General features: G+C 36.3%; 2 protein-coding genes across 3 annotated transcripts; one reads left to right on the plus strand and one right to left on the minus strand.

Moving 5' to 3' along the window:
• The first annotated feature begins 757 nt into the window (after positions 1–757).
• Positions 758–20,157, plus strand: ergic3 (ERGIC and golgi 3). 2 transcript variants are annotated; one of them, XR_013771349.1, is made up of 14 exons: positions 758–913; positions 3,451–3,521; positions 4,804–4,891; positions 6,914–7,033; positions 8,009–8,105; positions 8,222–8,387; positions 9,056–9,113; positions 12,519–12,550; positions 12,788–12,884; positions 15,784–15,848; positions 16,036–16,172; positions 16,773–16,828; positions 16,945–18,313; positions 18,358–20,157. XR_013771349.1 is itself a non-coding variant. In XM_079242364.1 (13 exons), exons 1-13 carry the CDS (start codon positions 826–828, stop codon positions 17,022–17,024), a joined length of 1,155 nt encoding a protein of 384 aa, XP_079098490.1. In that variant the 5' UTR covers positions 758–825; the 3' UTR covers positions 17,025–20,157. The 2 variants fall into 2 exon arrangements, 1 of the variants encoding a protein (XP_079098490.1); XM_079242364.1 differs by having other exon boundaries at positions 16,945–20,157.
• Positions 13,323–15,480, minus strand: romo1 (reactive oxygen species modulator 1). Its single transcript, XM_079242374.1, has 3 exons — positions 15,361–15,480; positions 13,836–13,966; positions 13,323–13,577 (listed from the first exon to the last, which is right to left on the minus strand). Exons 2-3 carry the CDS (start codon positions 13,964–13,966, stop codon positions 13,469–13,471), a joined length of 240 nt encoding a protein of 79 aa, XP_079098500.1. The 5' UTR covers positions 15,361–15,480; the 3' UTR covers positions 13,323–13,468.
• Positions 20,158–20,880: the final 723 nt, after the last annotated feature.

Below are 20,880 nucleotides of genomic sequence, written 5' to 3' on the forward strand. Positions count from 1 at the left end.
GTGACCTTCAAATTATTTAAATGGTGTTACTTAAAGAACTTTCTTTGCTGATTTAGTACTTTAAGATAATGTTCACCTTTGAAATGTAATGGTTAAGTATGCTACATATATAATATGTTTTTAACAATGTTTTTCTATTAAAAGTATAGTTTTGTTTTAATGTTAGAATCAATGGTTATTTCTAACCATTGATTTTTTATTTTTCTAACCAGATTTTTTTCCTATCCCCTTTTCTTTTCCTTTTGTAACTCAAGTATATAAATATTGTCAAGCATCAGGAAGAAAAGGCAGCTCTGCTGTGAGCATCAAGATAAATAAAATATTAATAAAGTTTTACTCATCTTAGTGCTATTGTAGTGGAGCTTTCTTGTTCACAGTATAAAAATTGTTTTGACAAATGTTAAATTTTAATGTTGCGTTTTTTTTGTTGTGGAGTCCTAAAATTTTTTTGATCCCCCTCAAGCAAAGTGCTTATTCCAAACAAGCAAAGACAAATGCATTATCATTCAGTTTTCTTTTTTTTTCTTCTTCTTTTATCTGGTATTGATTACTATTATTTTTATTGAAAGGGCTAAACATATCAATTCATATAGTAATATTCTGATGTGTATAATAGCACTATGGTCTTCTCCACAGAGAGAGAGAGAGAGAGAGAGAGAGAGAGAGAGAGAGAGAGAGAGAGCGAGAGAGAATTACGCGGCCGGAGCTGATTGGTCCATCTGCGTCACACATGACCCGGAAATGAAAGCGGAGGTCCGATGTGTGCCTGGAGTACAGGAATCTCTCGTTAACATTTCTGGGCTGCGGTGGGTTTGTGCTTGAGAAATGGACACGTTAAACAAATTGAAGCAGTTTGACGCTTATCCCAAAACTCTGGAGGATTTCCGTGTGAAGACTTGGGGAGGAGCGACCGGTAAGAGGCTGTTATTTATCTGAGAGTAGCAGCCATTCAGACACACAGGGTGCTAGCTGCTGATGCAGCTAACTACAATGCGAGCTGATAAATGTATCTTTTAAATAGTTCCAGCAACAAGAAAAATAACAATACTCAACTTTGACAACCCTTTACAAACGACGACCAACCGTGATCATCGGAGTATACATAAAACTGGTTGTTTCTTTGTAAAGCAGAGTTTCATGTAGCCCATTGATAAACATGCAGACATTACAGTTACAGTTCAGTAGCTTGTATTTCAGCAGCTTTATCCTGTTGCCTTATTTTGTTGTTTGTTTGCTTTTACACACACACACACGTATTAATATTAACTTAAATGTATATAAATACTTTCATTTAAAAAAAAAAGTACTCTGTCACAAATTTGACACATTAACTTAATCATGCTCAATAACTTCGTATTGTGTTTTTGACTTAATTATAATAGTCTAGAATATTATTTAGATTAAAAAAAAAAAAAAAACAAAACAAGAAAATTAACTGCAATATGATTATGATCCTGTCTCTAAATATGTTGCTCTGCGTTTTTGTAGAAATTTAAGTTAAACTATTCGGTAATTACTTGATTTTTATAGTAGTGCAAACAAACCAATAAACAAATAAATAGTAACTGTTAGATAAAATGAATAAATTGTTAGATTTTGAATATTAATGTGGAAAATCATTGCATATATCATATTTATCAGGTCTTTTCATTCCAAGTCATTATTTAGTAGATCAAGAAAATAGTTACCAGTCAATCTCTAAGAAAACAATCATTAGATTAGTCTCGTTATGATTAAAAGGTTAATAATCCAATGGTTTAATAAAATGATTAAAATGATCTAGCTTTCAAAGAAAATATTATTGTATGTATACTAATTTGATTTGAATATTTTTTAATTGATTTACTTGCATATATTGAGACAGTCCTGTTGTAATATTTTAAATAGATACTCTGACAGTCATTTAAATGTGTCTTATTGCTGTTTTTAACAGTATTTGGTACAAATACATTTTCTACCACAGAATATTTAGCTAATTTAAGCTTATTTGCTTTAAACACTGAGCTCTGCTGCTCCATGCTGTTATGGGTTAGAAGAGACGTTCTTATCCTCATGATGTTCTTTTTATAGATTGTGACTTAATTGTGCAAATATTTGCATAACCGAGATGAGATGAGGTTTCTATATTGGAATACATCTGTTTATGATTCTGTCTTTAATAAATACAAGAACTCAAACTGGGAAGTAGCAGCATGATCCTCCATTTTGTTTTCCACCGACCCTGCACTAACTGTTGCAGTTAAGTGCAACTTTTCTGTTTTGCATTTATATGGATGACATGCAAGAACTGAGTCCAGAGTTAAAATGAAGCACATAAATTAGCGAAGATAACTTGTGAAAAGGCCTGTAGTTTTTATAATTTGAGTAAATTTATTTGTTTTGTGTGTGGGTGTGTTTAGGAAAAAAATGATTAAAGAAATGAAAATACAAAAAGATTACTGAACTGTCTGGCTCTGTTAGCTTTGTATATGTTATCGGACATCAGCTGAGGACGGTATTGCCAGTATGTCATTACTAAAATTACCACTATAGTGGCAAAATAACTATCACTAATTTTTGCTATTTATGTTTGATAATAAGCCATCAAATTGATTGATTTTATTTTTTTTATATATATCTATAAACTTTAGGTTACAGTATAAAGATAATTACCTGCTTTTTGTTGATAAATTGTCCAAATAACTGCTTTTTAACACTGTGAAGGTAGGTTTACTAGTAATTCATTACTAAAACTTGAGAAGATATTGTTTACTCTGACTCACACACAAACAGGAGAAACAAGCTGTGTGTTTTTCTTGTGATCTTTTATTGATTAAAAGTATCAAATTTATAACAAAAGAAAATAATTCAAACAATTAGCTACATATTTTAATGCCTTTGCACTTGTACATTTGTGCTCATGAGTTTGACCTCAGCGAGGCCCTCAGGTTGTGATGAATTAGCTGCTTTCCTGCTTTCAATCCTCACATTTATCAGACTGTTTGTCATTGAAATGTTTAAAGTCTAAATTGCATTAAAACTCATGACGGTCAAATGAATAAATTGATTTATAGAAATGAACTGTAGTTGTTATAAAAATAGTTGGTTTTGATTATGCAACTTTAAAAAATGAACTATATCTTTCATACAGAGTGAGGAGCTACAAAGGAGCAGAAACCTTACTGTATTATGCAACATTAAGCACTGAATGAATCATTATATCACCATTTTATTATTTTTTAAAAATATCTTTATTTTTGCCATTCTCAATTATTACCCTTTCAGGTGATTTTCTTTCAGAAATGGTCTAATTTATTCTTCAGTAAGTCATAATAATGTCCTCTAAAAACTAAACTTATCCATCCATTCATATATAGCTCAGCTCAGACAAACATCATACAATAATTTGACCCAGAATATCGCAAAGCCCTTGTGATTTCTAAAATTTAGTCGTCTTCTGTGTCCCTGCAGTGACCATCATCAGCGGCGTCATCATGTTAATCCTGTTTGTCTCCGAGCTGCAGTACTATCTCACTAAAGAGGTACGTTCATCCACGTTATCTAATCATTTTATATTCTCCTCAGATTATTGAAATCTTTCATGTGATATTAAATGTGACACTTAACACAAAGGTAAAAACAAGCAACTTTACTTATAAAACTACTGTTTACCTTTTGATTTGACGTTCACACGCTGATCAGTTCCCAGTGTCATAGGTTTTAGTCTTAAACACTGATGGTACAGATTACAAGTCTAGTTTTCTATTCTCAGGAGAGCTGCAAGAGTTTGTTGACTAAATCACTTAATTCTTTCAGTCATTTATCTAAGCAAAGATTTACTTGTTCCAGAAGCTCAGATTTGAAATTGTTCGCTTGTCATAATAATAATGGATTAGATTTATATAGTAATTTACTGTAGATGGCACTCAGAGTGCTAACATTTCCATTATTCATCCACTCCACATTCATACATGGTGATGGTAAGCTACATTTGTAGCCACAGCTGCTCTGGAGCAGACTGACAGAAAACCATGTGTGCCACCAGCCTCTCCGACCACCAGCAAAACATTCACACAGTTTAGCTTGTTATTCTGTGTTGATAAAAAAACAGACAATTAACATTTGGATTTATCTTTTCCTTGCCAGATAATTTAAAAACTATAGAGACTAGACTGAAACTGCCCCTGAGTTTGCTGGTAAAACACTAAAAATATTTGTATTACTTGCCCTGCAGCAGCAGGATTAATGAGATATTATTATTCATTAGAAAAATAATCACCTAACTGACACCACTGATTCGCTATTTTGTCTGCTCTCATAAATCTGCTGCATCTTAAAAAATTCCACATATTTAGGGTTTTTAGTCGCCGTTTGCAGCTAGAAGAAATGCTTCTGCAGTTAAAGCATATTTAAATTGGGCACAATTTACTTTTGTTTACTCATTCTTTAAGTATGCATAAAGTCAACCTTGAATGATACTTGAGGACATTACGGAGTTGTTTTTAACTTTTTTTTTTTTCTCCAAATAATAAAATTAATCTGGTAACACATTTAAAAAAAAACAAAACAAAAAACCTGACAATAGCTCACAACTTTAGTTACATAAAGTTTGTTTTGGATTTGAAAACTAAATTGAAATTATCCTTTTAGAGAAGTTAGCTTTTTAAAAATGTATTTTTCATAAATCCGTTTGTTTAATGAGGAAAAATCAGACATCCCATCATTTTATAACATCTTTTATTTCTTAGGTTAAAAGCTTGATATGTACATTATGATTGTTTTGTGTGAATTTTCACTGACTGAAAATTTGTCCTCCTCCTGCAGGTCCATCCTGAGCTGTATGTCGACACATCTCGTGGAGACAAACTCAAAATTAACATTGATGTCATTTTCCCTCACATGCCCTGCGCCTGTAAGTGCTCTTATCATTCTGTCTTTGCAAAAATAATAAAAACAAAAGAAAATAAAATAAAAATAAGGCTCACACTCTCTTTTCATTTCACACCAGTGAAAAATGAAGAAAGTGTTAGAAAGATCAGTTGACAACTGAGGAATGCAAGGAAGTCCTATTCCTCTGACATTTTTATGAAAAGTTGTCTTAATGCTGATTTGCTACATTCGACAGGCTGTTGAGACAAATCCTTCTGTGTCAGCAGCATCTCAACTATGTTCCACCAATGCCAGCAAACCACACACATCCAAAATCCAGAATATTTTGTTCATCAGCAGGTTCAGGAAATATACCATGCCCATTGACAACCAGTTTAAATACCATGACCCCATTCTATCCCATTAACAGCAAACATCTTGGTACATCTCTTGTCAGCTGAACTCTTCCTCTTGCTATTTGAACATCCTGCCCATATCTTTTTTTTTTTCTAAACAAGTCTAGTCAGATGTGAAGTTGGTTTTAATTGCTGGCATCTCCCCAGAGCTGCTGAAAACAGCTGAAAAGTCTCTGGTAATAATGGATAATCTCTGCAAGACACACATGAACAACTAGAGGCCTATCTCAACCCTTCTATTCTTAAGATAATTGAAAAAGGTGTTTGATATCTTTTTTAACTCAAAACTGTGATGTCTTCCAGTCCGGTTTTAGACAGCACCATGGCACTGAGGCCGCTCTGACCAAAGTCATTAATGACATATATTGACATCCAGACAATGGAAAAATGTCCATTTTAGCTTTACTGGACAGCAGGGCTGCATTTGATACAGTTGACCACAATATATTAATCAAACAACTGGGTCTCTGGCACTGTACTAAAATGGTTCACAATGTTCTTAGAGAACAGGAAGTACTTTATGTCAATGAGTCACTTGACATCTGAGGAGAGAAGAATTACATGTGGAAGGTTTCACCCCAGGGCCCCTTCTGTTTAACATCTACATGCTCCCATTGGCACAGGTCATACAGAATGACATTAGTTACCATAGCTACGCAGACGACACACAAATTTATATTACAATGTCTCCTTGAGGCCGAGGCCCTGTGCAAGCTCTTGTTGCATGTACTGAGAAGATTAATGGCTGGATGTGCCTAAACGTTCTTCAGTTAAACAAAAACAAAACAGAAGTGATCGTCTTTGGTGCCGAAGAGAAATGATTAAAGAGCTTCATTCTTTATGCCTGAAAACCACCAACCAGGCTAGAAATCTGGGTGTAGTAATGGAAAGTCAGCCTGCTATCACCTTCAGAACATATCAAGATCTGATGTCTCAGCAGGACCTAGAAAACTGGTCCATGCCTTCATCTTTAGTTGGTTTGATTGTTGTAACGTTTTTACAGGTTTACCTACAAGTTCCCTAAGACAACTGCAGCTAATTCTGAACTCCGCTGCTCGAGTCCGCACTAAGACCAAGAGACTGGGTCTCATCAGTCCAGCTCTGAGGTCTTTACACTGGCTGCTGGTCTGTCAGAGAATAGACTTTAATGTTCTGTTGCTGGTCTGTAGAGCTCTGAGTGGTTCAGGACCAAAATACATCAGTGAGCTAGTATGAACCTACCAGACCCTTAAGATCATGTGGATCCGGTCTAATATTGGTCCCCACAGTCTGAAGCAGACATGGAGAAGCTGCATTCAGCTGTTTTTATGGTTCATATGTCGGGAACAAACCCTCAGAAAACCTCAAATCAGCTGAAACCCTGTTTATTTAAATCCAGGTTAAAGACCCACCTGCTCAAATCTGAACCAAATGTTTCTTTTAAAGTTGAATTTTAATCATGTCGATCATGTTTTTAATACTGTTTCTATCTATAGTTCTTTCTTTTTCCTTTCTCTTTGGTTTTAGAATTTGAAATGATGCTTCTCAGTGTCTCGGTAAAGCTCCTTGAATTACCCAGTATTTGTTTTTTTGTTTGTTTTTTAACACACAAATAAACTTGCCTAGCCACGCCTTGGCCAACATGAAACACCTCCCTCCCTTTTCCCCAGATCTCAGTATAGATGCGATGGATGTCGCTGGTGAGCAGCAGCTGGACGTTGAGCACAATCTGTTCAAACGACGACTGGATAAAGATCTCAAACCGGTCACCCTGGAGGCAGAGAAACACGGTAAAACTGACTTTATGATGACTTGTAGCCTCCTGACACTGTTCTGCAGCATGAAAGCCGCTGCACACTGAAACAAAGTGCACACACACGCAGTCGCAGCTGTCCCCGAGCACAAATGCAATCATTTGCTGGATGAACTGGTTAGTTTTGGTTTTCCGCTGTTTTCTTTGGGATTTGCTTTCATTTCAAGCTGCTTGCATCTGGTTGCTTATTTCAGTGTTTTTTGCAAAGCTGATCTAAAACTCACTGATAGGCCTGTCATGGTAACAACTTTTCTCATGCGATTAATTGTGTCAGAAATGATTGCGATAGACGATAATATTGCGCTAAGCGATTATTGTTGTAATTTTGAGACCATTTTCAACTAAAACAACAATAATGCCATAATCATGCAACTACACCCTTTCAATTCATGATTCATACTGGCTGTGAAATGTTTGCAACATTTTTCAAAATGTCGCCTTTTTAACAATCTTAAAGAGCAGCATGGCTTTACCAACCACGCTGTGTGAGTGCACACCGTGTTGCACTGTCCGGTGTGTACTTAATCAGTCGGTTAAACACCTCAGGGATCGTACTGTCGGGAAGATGGAGCTAACCTGTTTGTTTAGGTCTTTTTTCACAGCTGGGAAAATTGCAGTGTTTTAAGTGCAGATGGAAACTTGTTGTATTGCCGTGTTTAGTTAATATGTCTTAAAAAAAAGACAACTGAAAATTATTGCACCTGGCAAACTTATTGCGCACATTTTTTTCTCATCATGCGATTAATTGATTTATTGCTTATTGGAACAGGCCTACTCACAGATATTTTCTACGTTGTTTACCAAGACTGCTTTTGCTGAAAGGGGTGTATTTGTACACAGCAGAGACCTTCTGAACCAGCGTGTCTCAGCTGGTTTAAACAGCTGAATCTGAAAGATCAACCTAAACTTTGTTTCCTAATAATCACATTGACAACTACGTTTTCTTGATCAGAACTTGGTAAGGCGGATGATGGTAAAGTATTCGATCCCACCACGCTGGACCCAAACAGATGTGAGAGCTGCTACGGAGCTGAGACAGAAGACCTGAAGTAAGACCAGACACACACTTTCAGGAGCACACCTAGACTTAGTTTTTGTTGTTGTATTTGCATTTTGTCTTTAAATCAGCATTAACTTAGTTTGCTGCTGCTTGGTGTGTGTGCAGATGCTGTAATACCTGTGACGACGTGCGGGAAGCTTACCGGCGGCGAGGCTGGGCCTTCAAAAGTGCCGACACCATCGAGCAGTGTAAGAGGGAGGGTTTCACTCAGAAGATGCAGGAGCAGAAGAACGAAGGTTGTCAGGTTTATGGTTTCCTGGAAGTTAACAAGGTACTCGGACTCTTGGCAGTTGTGTATTTATTTTTTTATTCATTTTTTTTTACCCAAAAGGTTTTGACTTTGATGACAAATAAACAAATGTTTGGTTTACAAGAAAATAATTTTTAGGCTTACATTTCTTAAACCAGTATTTTGTCTTGAAATGTTCGTATGTCAGAGAAGGTTTAAAAAGGACAAATTTGATGTCCTCAGTGAGCTGAGAAACCAGGGTGAAGGACTCGACCTGTTTCCAGAAAAACCAATAATCTTTGATTTGAAAGATGCCATTTGCTTTGAAAACATTAGAGTACATGGTGACAGCGTAGACATGCTGGAGACACGTTTCTTACAGTTTCTTCTTATATGGTTACTTTTTGTTGCATTTTTCATTTTAACTAACTGGCTTCCAGGGATTGTTGTAGCAGAGTCTGGAGCATTTTGGAACATTTTGCCTCACCTTGTGGGGCCTTGTTTGGGGGCCATTTGTCAAAACACTTCCAACGCACGCACCCGGCCAAATCGGCTTTCCATATACAGAAATCGTTAAAAACATGTTTTGGTAGCTGTAAAGTTAAAAAGGTCAAATTTGATTATTAGTGAATTTAAAACTCTGTTGTTCAGTATTGATAGGTGTGTAATATTTGATTTTTTTTTTCTCCCCCCTCCTCTCTGTGCTTCAGGTGGCAGGAAATTTCCACTTTGCTCCAGGAAAAAGTTTCCAGCAGTCTCATGTTCATGGTAAGATCAACTGCCAGTTAAACTTTCTTCATGCATGCCTCTAATCAAAGGTTTATAACACCCTTTAATACTTTATACAAATGTATATGACTACCTGTAATTTATCAGATATGAGGAAAAGTTTTTTTTTTCTTTTATAAGGCAATTTAAATAAACATTTGTGTGCTGATTAAACATTTTACCTATTATACAGATGCTTCTGTTTTTTTTGCATTTATTCTTGCCGTTTATTTAATCAAAAGGTTCATGTTAGACTCAAGTGTCAATGGACTCAATACATTTAATTAAAACAAAAAAAAAACCAACAACTAAGGTTTACTGTACTGCGTAAATCCCTGATTTAAAAGCTATAAATTATTTCTTTTTAAAGAAATAATTATTTATATAAATAATTATTTCTTTTTAAAGAAATAATTTATTTCCAAACTTTTTTTTTATGGTAAAGTTCTTAGTTAGCTCTTAAATTTTAGTGAAAATGTTAACGTTACAATAAGGGTGTTTAGAAACTTTTGATTTGTATATATGTTCATCAGTCTGTTTTCACTCTTTGATTTATCCATTCATCCATTTTCCATCCTCTTCACTCAGTGACACATACACTCAGTGATGCTTCTCAGGGAAAAATAGTCTCTGTTCATGAAAACATTTTCATTGTTTTTTTAAAAAATGTTTGGGCTTTTAAGTAGCTTAGATGTAACTTAATGAAAGTGCAAATTATCCCACCACATGCCTGCTGCTTGCCATCACTGCTTATGCAGGAGGCTCATCCCATTCACAAGTTCTCCACATGGATAAGACACATCTGTTGCCAAAACAGCTGCAACTGGTCTGTTTTCTTTCTCTCCAGCCTGAGAGGAAAATCGACCTGTTCATTTCAAAGTCAGCTTTGTAGCACAGAGAAGGTTCTGTTTTAGTGAATGAACGGTTTTTGGATGTTTTTTGTTGCATTTGCAGTAATGCAGGTGAGTTGAACAACTAATTTCTCCTGTTTTACTCATGATATGCAATAATGGAAAAAAAAAAAAAAACTTTAAATTGAAATTTGCACAAGATTAAAATCCTAATTTTCACTGAAGGCAACCTGTAGAAAACTAATTTAAAATTGAAACTGCAAAATCATTTTGGAAACATGTAAGGTTATAATGTGAAGTATAGTCAGTTGTTCTACACAACAATTAAATGGTGGTTAAAATATAAATAGAAAACAGGTTGTACGTCTCTTCCTCATCCTTGTTGAAAAATGTAGGTTTTGCATTTCCCTCATTTTCTGCAACATTTTGTCATGCCGACAGGCTGGTGAGCCATCTTCCACAATGAAACCATGGTATAATTTCTTCTATAATAATAATAATAATAATAATAATAACTTAATCCAGTTGATTGGAGGGAATAAAACTCTTGTACAACACGCACTGAACCAAAACAAAGCAACACAATTGGCAACATGCAGAGAGTAACTCTCTTTTTATTCTGTGTGAAATATAAACTGTTCTGTTTTTATGGTTCAGGCATAATATTTTATAGAAGGTATTAATATTGAAGAATCTTTGCAATTAATTTGTAATTTTTAATATCTGTATTCATTTTAAAATCAAGTAACGGTGACATCCCTACTGTTTTTAGTTTCCTACATTGGCTGTCGTCAGATATCTGAACCTTTGATGTGAGGTTGATCGGACTCATTTGTGAAACATTGAAATGTTTAGTAGCAGAAATAAGAGATAAGAATCACTTGAGGACTTAAGATGAGGCTGTTAAAGTATCAGCCTCCTCCATATTCTGGTCCTTGACCCCCTTAAGTCTGTACTGGTCTGTGTTACACCCCTGTATGTTTGGGGCTGCACAATTCTCTGCCAGAAGTTAAACTTTTTTTTATAGCACTTTTTTACTGTGTCATGTAGCATCTGATGTAGACATGAAAGAATGCATCACGATGAAACACTTGGAAACGCTTGAATGCAAACAAGTTTGTGCATCATTATTCATGTTTTGTTTTCCTATTTTTTTTCTTTGTTTTGTTTTATATATTTTTACAGGATTTGATGTAGATGCATAGAACAGAAAAAAGAAACATTTCGTCAGAGTTGTGCAACCCCTCCTGGAACCCTTTTGCGTATTAAAGTTGCATAGTTTGTTGTTTATTGCACCGTTCTTGTGACTCTTCTCTCTTCTTTCTGCAGTGCACACTGTGGAAAGTAAGTCACTCTTTCTTTGCAGATTTCCATGTTTCTCTCCCAACATCCTTATTACAGTGTAGAAATATCTAGCATATAAGAAAGCAGTCCTGGCACTGAAAGCAGGATAATTATTATTACACATTATAGCCTGTTTACATTTATAAAGATTTGTTTGACTTCCGAGTTAGCAGTCTTATAAACGAGTTAAGTCTTATAAACTGCACAAAGTGAAGACTGTAAGCTTATAAAAAGAATTCCTGTGCAGGTTTGTTCTTATAAAAAATGTACCAAACCGGTGCAGCCTGATCTGCTTCTTTGAGCTCTGCAGCAGCCACTGCTGCTACAACAATGTCAATGTTCATGTCAAGTGGCAGCAGCTCCCTGAAATGGGGGTTAAATAAAAAACATCACCTGATTCATAATTTTTCCACCTTTTTATAGAAGCCGAGTTCTCATTTGTATAAATCAAGTCATATTGGAGCCTGACTGAGACTCACAATTCTTACTTTATATTACTTAATGTTTTAATCCTGTTCACAGTGTCGAGGGTTATAATTACTATTTACTACTTTTAATGGTGCACATGAGGCTACATGTTACAGATATAAATGCAATCAAATGTTACTTCCACAGCATGAGGTTGGAGAATACAAACTCCATAAGCATAAATTTTCTCAAGGAGTTTATCAGCTTTTTGTTTCAGTGATTCTCTTGAAGCTCAACAAATAATTTTAAACAAAAACTTTTTTAGAGTTAAATTTTCCAGCTGTAATATTAACATCACATGTGCATGTTCTCTGAATTTAGTGCTGAAAGAGTTCATTATTAAGTTATGAAGATTTATTCTGTGGCATTTTATCCAAAGCAGTTTACTACTGGTTTTTAAGCTGTTGTCCAGTTAGTCAAATGGTTTTAAAAAGAGCAAAACTGCAACAGACTTGGCTTAAGTGGACTCATTTCACTGTGTATGAATAACAGAAGTGTGTATGAATAACTGCTCAAGATATTGAGTGAAAACTAAAAAGTGAAAGATGTGATGTATCTGTAAACCTTAATGATTCCAAATGAGTGTTAACCTGGACTTCAGTTACTATGACCTCTGATCATGTGAACTTCTGAATGTTTTAGTTGTTCTGTTTGTGGATTTTCATTTATGTTTGCAGTTTTTATTTTCAGTAAAAAAAAAAAAAATTTTTTTTTAAAAAGTTGACATCTTTTGTTTTTGCAGTACACGACCTGCAGAGTTTCGGCTTGGACAATGTAAGTAATGCAAGTGATCTTTTTCAGGTTTTAAACTTTTCTTCAGAATGACTGAATATTTTGTGTTTTAAAATGCATCAAAAAGCTGTTCAACAGCTTTTAAAAAAAAAAAACTGTTTAGTGCTGTCGTCTTCTCATAAGTCTGCATTAAGTATGCCATGAAAACTGTAAAAGAAACAATATTTGCCATTTTAATACTTGCTACTCAAACACTTACCTATTAACTCCATCCAACAGATCAATATGACCCACCTAATAAAGCATCTGTCATTTGGTAAAGATTACCCTGGCATAGTTAATCCTCTCGATGGGACAGACGTCACGGCCCCACAAGGTCAGTACCATCATAGTTTAGTTTTACTAGTATCAGTTATTATTGAAAAGTCTGATGAAATACCAAACTGAAATGATACGGACTCTGTACAGTACATCCACGGTTTCTAGGTACAGATGTGGAAAAAATTGTTGGTTGCTGTTCAGTCAATGACAGAAAAACTCAAAATGGTCACAGAAATAATTTGAATCTGACAAAATAAATAAAAATCTATGAAATTTAACCAGTGAAAGTCAGACATTGCTTTTCAATTTTTCCTCAGAATTCTATAAAAATAAATTCATGAAACAGGTCTGGACAAAAATGATGGAACCCTTAATATTTTGTTGCACAACTTTTTGCCTTGTCGTGCAAGTCATGTTTTCCTTCAAGATTAAATTAGCCATTTTGTTTCAGTAAAGCTTGTAGATTCAGGAAGTAGGACACATTTACTCTGAAAACAGTTTGATAAATCTGAACTTTTATTGACAAAACTAGGCTGTAGGTTGGGAGCGTGGCATCACTCAGCAGACACAGAGTTGGGGGTTTATTTATAAGGAAAGTCCCATGGCTGTACAAATACGTCAGGGTGCTGGTGGTTATCCTCAGCAGCGGATGCCCATACCAATGGCCATGAAGGTCCCAAATGTTCCTCCGCTCTGCATCATGGTCTTTCCGACTCCTCCCATTAGTTCTCTCCCACGCATACCAACCCTTGAGATGGAGGGAAAAAACAAACAAAAACAAACTCCATGGACTATTGCTTTAATTTTAAAGGCTACTATATTAGAAACAATCCATCAATGCAAAGTCAAATTTACTCCATCAGGCATAAAGTTTAAAAAACAAAATTTCACTTCAGATTTAAACTGAGGACATACTGCACTCATTTGTGATCTTTGTCACAAATGAGTCAACTTTGTCCACATCCGTTGCAACTAAACAGTAGTTTGTGTTTAAGTCCTAAGTTACCTGAGACAGGAGAATGTGCCAAACATGGCACCAGCAGCCATTCCTACAGCAAACCCCATCATGAAGCCCATCTTGACCCGATCAAAACAGCTTGGCTGGGTCTGGCCATATGGACCTACTGCTACTGGCATCTGAAGAACAGCAGCAACAGAAGACAGCTTAGAGTGCATAAATCAGTCATTTATGGATCTATGGTTTAACCTGCATTCCCCCTTATTTTCTCACATGACCAGACCAAAGGCCTTATTTGGTTTGTTTGTCGTGGTGCTACTGTACTTAATTATAGAAAACATCCAGTTTCTAGGTTCCTAGTCATTTACTGACTAATATGCATAATAACTTAACTTGGTGAAGCATGACAGGCTTTAAATAAATATTAACTTCTAGCATAGTTATGTTGTTTCATTTCGTTGAACAATCACAGTTTAATAGTTATGTACCTGGGTGCACTGGTTAAACAACATTAACATGCAAGTTTAATATATTGTCCAGGATTTAGGACAAAATATAAATTAATGGGAGAATTAAAGAATCAGACAAGGTTTATTTTGTCATTTAGTCAATGTAAACAGTTAAACTGTTTGGCTTTCTAGTCAGTGCGCTTGATAAATTGCAAGAGGAAAATTAATTAAGAAGTGGAAAACGTTTCCAAAATACATCTATTAAAAAAATTTCTCCTAATGATTGTGATTAGGGTGAATGCTATAAATTCTGCTTAATCAGAGACAGGTGTGAGCATCTTTTGCCTTATAGCAAAAAGAACATTTTACATCACTTTACTGCAGTCTCAGTTGAAACAAAGCTAAAACATCACACACTTTGATCCTAGCTGTTGTTTACACTTGATCTCCCATGCAGGTATTTAGCAAGGAAATTAAGCATTTAACCTTTTTAATCGTACTGGAATTAAAAACCACACCACAATGTATTTGTAGCGTAATAAGGTCGAAAGGCGTGTTCTTGCAGCTGCCATAAGATGAAACATTTATTGTTGGAGTAAGCTGACGTTGTTTCCGACATTTGGCTCAGTTCAAGCTTTACTTTGCATAAATGCTAAATTCCAACAATCATGGCACACTAAATAGTTAAATGATTAATTTTGATTTCACATTTAATTGTTTTTATTGACATATTGTCAGTTTAATACCTTTTAACTACAGACACCTGGTTGTTGTTCTTCTCTCGTGTCTGAGGAGGAGTTTGGCGTTTCTGCTTCTCTTATCTAATATTGATGCTAAGCTAACTTTAAGTAACCCATTGTATACATCTCCCCCTTTTAATGTCTTACGCACAATCAAATAAACCCACTACAATGTTGCTGTTTTTCCCCGCAAGTGTTTAACACGACGTGACTCAGTTTGTCTCACTTTTCTTTCGTTTCGTTGCAGTTTGTTGTGTTAGCTTAACAGGCTAACCACCTGGCTAACGTCACCCGTGGCCTTGACAGATTAGTTAACCCACGTTTCCATCTGCACTGCGTGTTGTTTTAACACATTTTATATAACTCATGTAAGACCGATCTTACCTTTAATTGTGTGTCTATAACGTGGTTGGTGACTTGCCTCTTGACTTGAGGATTCACGTAGTTTTTATCACAGCAGCGATTAAATGTCTTTCTAGCAGACTCCCATTCCCGGATAAAGGAAGAACGTGAAAACAGAGGAAGCAGATAAAGAGGGACAATAATGCGGAGTGGAGGTTAAACTGCGCCACCCAGTGGATCTGCTTATGATTACAGAAACAGGCTTTTCCTGTTACCATTCACCAGTTAGTTTAGGACAGAATTACATTTAATATTTTTGGTATCTGCACATTTAATCAACTTTTAGTATCTATGGTTAAGTGAATGTCTAAAATATTATATAATTCTGAAAAATAATTGATCAGTAAGACTTGCATGTTTTAATTGATATTCGTATTTTAATTTAACAAGTATTACTCTTCACAGCATCGATGATGTACCAGTACTTTGTAAAAATTGTCCCTACTGTATACGTGAAAACTGATGGAGAGGTGAGTATGACAAGTAATTTATTTTATTTTATTTTCCAGCATTTTCAGCGTATTGATAAATTAAATTGTCTAACTCTGAGGTTTTATTAAAATGTTTTGAGTTTTTTTTTTTTTTGCCATAACACAACAAATAGCCCAGAGTAGCTAAGTGGCATTTGTGGTGATTTTTTTTTTTTTCCCATCGCAGATTGTAAAAACAAACCAGTTCTCGGTTACCAGGCATGAGAAAGTTGCAAATGGACTAATAGGAGACCAGGGGCTTCCGGGTGTTTTTGTATTATATGAGCTCTCACCGATGATGGTTAAATTTACAGAAAAACACAGGTAAGTTGTAATAATGATTCAAAAACAGACTTTTGTTCTTTTCCCGTTGACCAAACCGTAGTAAGACCATATCTGAATATACTTGTTTTAGATGGTAGATTGAAAATGTGTCCTAAATAACCTCCAATGTTGCAGCTGGAATTTCTTATAATGAAACTTGACATGTTGGAGGTGGGGAGGAAGTATCAGTTATGTTTATGCAAAAAGTCATGTGGTAAAAGTCAAAACTGACACAGTTTCAGTTGACTGTGCAGGTAGGGTAGGAGATGTTTTCCAGGAGCATGTTTTACTGTATTCTTAATAACACAAAAACAAAAAATGAGTCACCTGTGGAACGGACAGGACTGAAAAAAACACCATCTAATCCTTTTAACCGGCATGTTCTAAGCAACTGGGTGATGAGACTGTCTGCATATAAAACTAAACCACCCTCCTCAACCCCCTCAGTCCATTCCAAGTAGCAGAACAAAACCATCTGATAGATAATTAGTATGAAAAGAGGGAATTAGGTTAAAGGCAGCTGGTTTTTTTTTATAAGCAGTTGCATTATTAAAAAAAAATCAACATTTTTGACCAAATAATTTCTTTGTATTTAAACAGGTCATTCACACACTTCTTAACGGGAGTTTGTGCCATTATTGGAGGTGTATTTACAGGTTAGTCCCTTTCTCCAATCTTGTCTTTTTGATGCATTTTTTTCCTTTTTTCCTGAGACTTCAGTATGTTTATGTGTGCATCAACCAGCCAACTCATTGTTTCCTAACTCATGCAGTGGCTGGCTTGATCGACTCGCTCATCTACCACTCAGCACGCGCCATCCAGAAGAAGATAGAGTTGGGCAAGGCATCGTAACAGCGCCCCCAGATGGCCTCGCTGGTGCAACACAGACCAAGACACTGACACAGAGACAGCACAGAGGAAAGATGGACAGATGTGGAGAAAGAGGGGAAGTTCTCCATCTTTCTGTCTGATGTTAGCCTGAGTGTGAAAGTCAGAGAGAGGCAGACGTTTCTAATCAGCAAGGTTTTAAATTCCTCTGACCTCTTCTTGTGCTCGTAAAGCTCTGAAGGAACTGGTGGAGGTTTAGGAAATTTCATCTGCAATGTTAAATTTGAAGCCAATCAGGAGGACAGAGACAGGATCAGAGTTCTAGCTCTTCATCACCGCGGAGGGCGCCGAGCGGATTTAAGACCCCAGAGGGTTTGAGTGGACAAAGAGGAGTTTAATTTCATTCATCCCACATTGGTGTTGGTCAGGACTCACATCACTACACTGAATGTTGGAAGATAAGCGGTTCAGAAGAGCGAGGATGAGTGTGAACGACGACTTTTAACATTTTGGTTTTCCATCATTTTTTCACTCTGAATCACAGAAGCACCACTCTAACGGAGAGCCTGTGTCTCAACTCATTCTGCTGACATCTCCTACCAGAAGCTTCATTTGGATAGAGATTAATGCAGGAATAATCTGGTACTATTTTATATTTCCTTTGGGCAGCAAATCCAATGAAAAGAGGAAAAAAAAAAACAAAAAAAACCCCGTCATCTTTGAATTCATTCTACAGTTTTGATATTTTTCTTCTTCCTCTGTGCCATAAAGCTTCATCGTTATAATCTGCTTCTGAAGGAAGAAACAAGACCAAGTGTCCTGTTGTCTTCTGTCTGAGTGATGGTTCAGCTGCCGCAGACCAACACACTGCTGGTTTGGGCCTTTTTTAACGAGACGACAGATGCACCACCTTATTATATTCTCACCACACAGGAAGTCAGATGTTAAAACACTGATTTAACTGAATCATACGTCAACCCCTCAGACAGTGAAGGTTGTAAAAGCTGAGTAAGATTTGGAAAGAATGAAGCCCTGATTTTACCAGACTTGTGAGATATTATGACTTCCAGTTTCTTTTTTGGAGCTTTGACTTGTCAGGGCTTCAAGTCCTCCTTAGTTTATTTAACAGCAACTAAAATTAAGGATTTGCAAAGGGAAACTTGAAACAAACTTGTATTCGTTTGTAGAAGCTGAAATAATGTGACAGCGGTCAGATTTTATCCTCACCATGTTTAAAGCTGCTGTGACGGGGTTTTGTGATTTACCACTCTGTGTGTGTGTGTGTGTGTGTGTGTGTGTGTGTGTGTGTGTGTGTGTGTGTGTGTGTGTGTGTGTGTGTGTGTGTGTGTGATCTGAGTGTCGCTTTCTCCATGTTACTGCGCTGCTCTGTGTGCAGGATGCCTGTTGCTTCACTCTGGTAATCACAATGAAGATGATTTATTTCATCCTTTGCTTGCAGCAGTTTGATGATTCGGTCCAGTTTTAGCTGCTTTTGGATCTCCGGCGACATTTTTCTAAAACTTCGGTCTGACAGCAGCTGTTTGTCTCAAGTTTTCCCAACTTTTTCCTCTATATAGCAACATGCTCTGGTTTATGACTGTCAAGCAAACTATTCACATTGCTAAACAAACAAACTAAATCAGATTTATTCCTGGAGTTGGGCAAAGTCTTTCTGGAACACTGGATGCAACCAGAATCATGGTTTATAGAAAAATAATAAAATTATATTGGGGGGAATAAATATCTAAAAGCCTTTTCATCAGCAGAAATGAAGCTGCAGACCTGTAGTTTGAAAGCAGACCCCCCCCAGGGGTCAGCTTTGTTTCATTTAGCTCTTGTTGTTAAAGTTGCAGAAACCTTCAGCCGCAGCCAAAGTTTGCATCATGTTCAATTTCTAAATACTTTCTCTTCAGCCAGGAAGAAGTGTGTATTCTCACGCAGGTGTAATGACGTGTTTTCAGTCTGGCTTTCATCCTTGCTGCAGATTGAAGCCGTTTGGAACGTAAATGTCCCAAAATAAAGCTTCAGGTTTGAATCTTTTAGCTTTCCTCACCGTCTAAACAGACGAGCTTCCTGCTGATCTTTTCCTATTCAGTCTTGCAGCAAAATTGAAAGGAGGTCTCATTAATCTTTATTCAGATGGTTTTCTTTTTCTTTTTTGTGTGTAAATGAAAATAATCTAAAAATAATAATCTGTAGACACATCCATCACTGCCGCAGAGACAGAAACCTAATAAAGCAGATGAGGTTTTGGTGTTAAAAGAGGGAAAAGCTTCAGTTTAGCTCTTTTTTTTCTTATTCAGTGTGGTGACAGAAGATGATCCGCCTGGAAAGACGGCCAATATTTAGGTGGTGGGATTGGTAACCGGTAGCTTCCAATGATCCCAATCCCAAAAGTGTTACTTCCCTGTGAATGACAGGGTGACTGGGAGGCGACTCCAAGCCACAAGAAGACAACATGTCCATTATTGACTCACATGGTGAGTCGACATGTTGAGCCCAGATGTTTCTGCCACTTTGAATTTTTATTTTCAGTTTGTTTTACTGCCAGGATTGAAACCAGATTGGGTTAAAAGAGTTTTTGTTTTTTTTTCCCATTGAAAGTTTGTCACTGATTTAAGCTCTTTAACTACAAGCAAGGTTAAATGGCAAACAGTCACTCCTTTACCGTTCTGACTGGACTAGAATAATGCTGTTCTTCAGGCTTCATGCATCTGTAGACATTCACACGGTTTACTGTCTGAGCTGGAAAACTTTGTTCAGGAATGTTGAAAGTTATGACATCATAGTCTGACGTCTTCATCCGATTCCCTCCTCAGTATTTTTACTGGACAGGATATTTTGCTGTGGATCTGTGACGGGAGTTCATGTCAGAGTCGCAGCTTTTAGAAAATATTCCAGTGTTACGGCTGTGTTTGAAAAAGAAAGAAAAGAAACCTCCTCTTTGTAAAAGTCTGACTAGTGGAGTTTGATCTTGGCACATGCTGATGTTCCAGTTGGTGTTTTGCTGTTGCACCTTTCACCTCTAAATCAGGGGCAGGGGCTGCGTCTGTGTGCACATGTGACTGTGTGTGTGTGTTTAAGTGAGTGAATGTTGTGATGCTAGCTGATGTGTGTGTGTGTGTAAGAATGAAAGAGAGATGTATTTATATTTTGATTGTCCTTAAACAGTTTTTAAAATGACAGAAAATAAATGTTGACTACACCAGCTTCCACCGTGTGCTGCTTCACTGTTTTACTGTTTCAGCACGGAGCGAATGATGGATGATCACACGAGTTCAGTTCAGTGTTTTTACTCACATGACTCCATGATGACTCTTAATATTTAAAGTTTGAGCAACGGTACCATCATCTGAAGGCAATGTTGCCTCACTGTCACCATGGCAACTGTGGCACATTTCCTTATGTATTAAGGCTCAGTAGTTTGAAGATATAAAACAAAGGAAATTAGCTCCAACCTTCCTTCTCTAAGCTCTTTTTCTGGAAAAAGTCATGAGAAACCTCATCAGACGGATTCATGATTTAATGAATTCTAAAACAAAAATTTTATTTTTTTCAACTTTTGTTTTTTTTTTTTTACATTAATTTAAACTTAAAGTAAGCTGTGGTTACTTTTATTTACTACAATTTAAAGATTTTGAAGAAGTCTTCCACAAGTACAGCTTTAGATATGTCGTCAAAAACCATCTCACAACGTTGCAGGTTTGTGTGAATTGCATTCTGATATTTAAGATAGCCTTCTTAAGTTACAAAATACACTTTTGCTTCTGAAAGATCTAAATGTAGCCGACTGATTGTGGCCGCAGAAGGGAGGCTGCTCTGGCACTTTGGATTCTTCCCTTTTCTTGGTTACTCATGGACAAATCCTCTTCCAGACAAG

The sequence above is a fragment of the Telmatherina bonti genome, assembly GCF_933228915.1.
Source record: "Telmatherina bonti genome assembly, chromosome: 6".
Classification (NCBI taxonomy): Eukaryota; Metazoa; Chordata; class Actinopteri; order Atheriniformes; family Telmatherinidae; genus Telmatherina; species Telmatherina bonti.

What these genes read in the sequence shown, in the direction of transcription:
- ergic3 (XM_079242364.1), top strand. Translation starts at nt 826, where the DNA reads ATGGACACGTTAAACAAATTGAAGCAGTTTGACGCTTATCCCAAAACT. An exon ending in GACTTGGGGAGGAGCGACCG is followed by an intron (nt 914 to 3,450) that starts GTAAGAGGCTGT and finishes GTGTCCCTGCAG; the next exon opens with TGACCATCATCAGCGGCGTC. An exon ending in GCTGAGACAGAAGACCTGAA is followed by an intron (nt 8,106 to 8,221) that starts GTAAGACCAGAC and finishes GTGTGTGTGCAG; the next exon opens with ATGCTGTAATACCTGTGACG.
- romo1 (XM_079242374.1), bottom strand. Translation starts at nt 13,966, where the DNA reads ATGCCAGTAGCAGTAGGTCCATATGGCCAGACCCAGCCAAGCTGTTTT. An exon ending in GGCACATTCTCCTGTCTCAG is followed by an intron (nt 13,578 to 13,835) that starts GTAACTTAGGAC and finishes CTCCATCTCAAG; the next exon opens with GGTTGGTATGCGTGGGAGAG.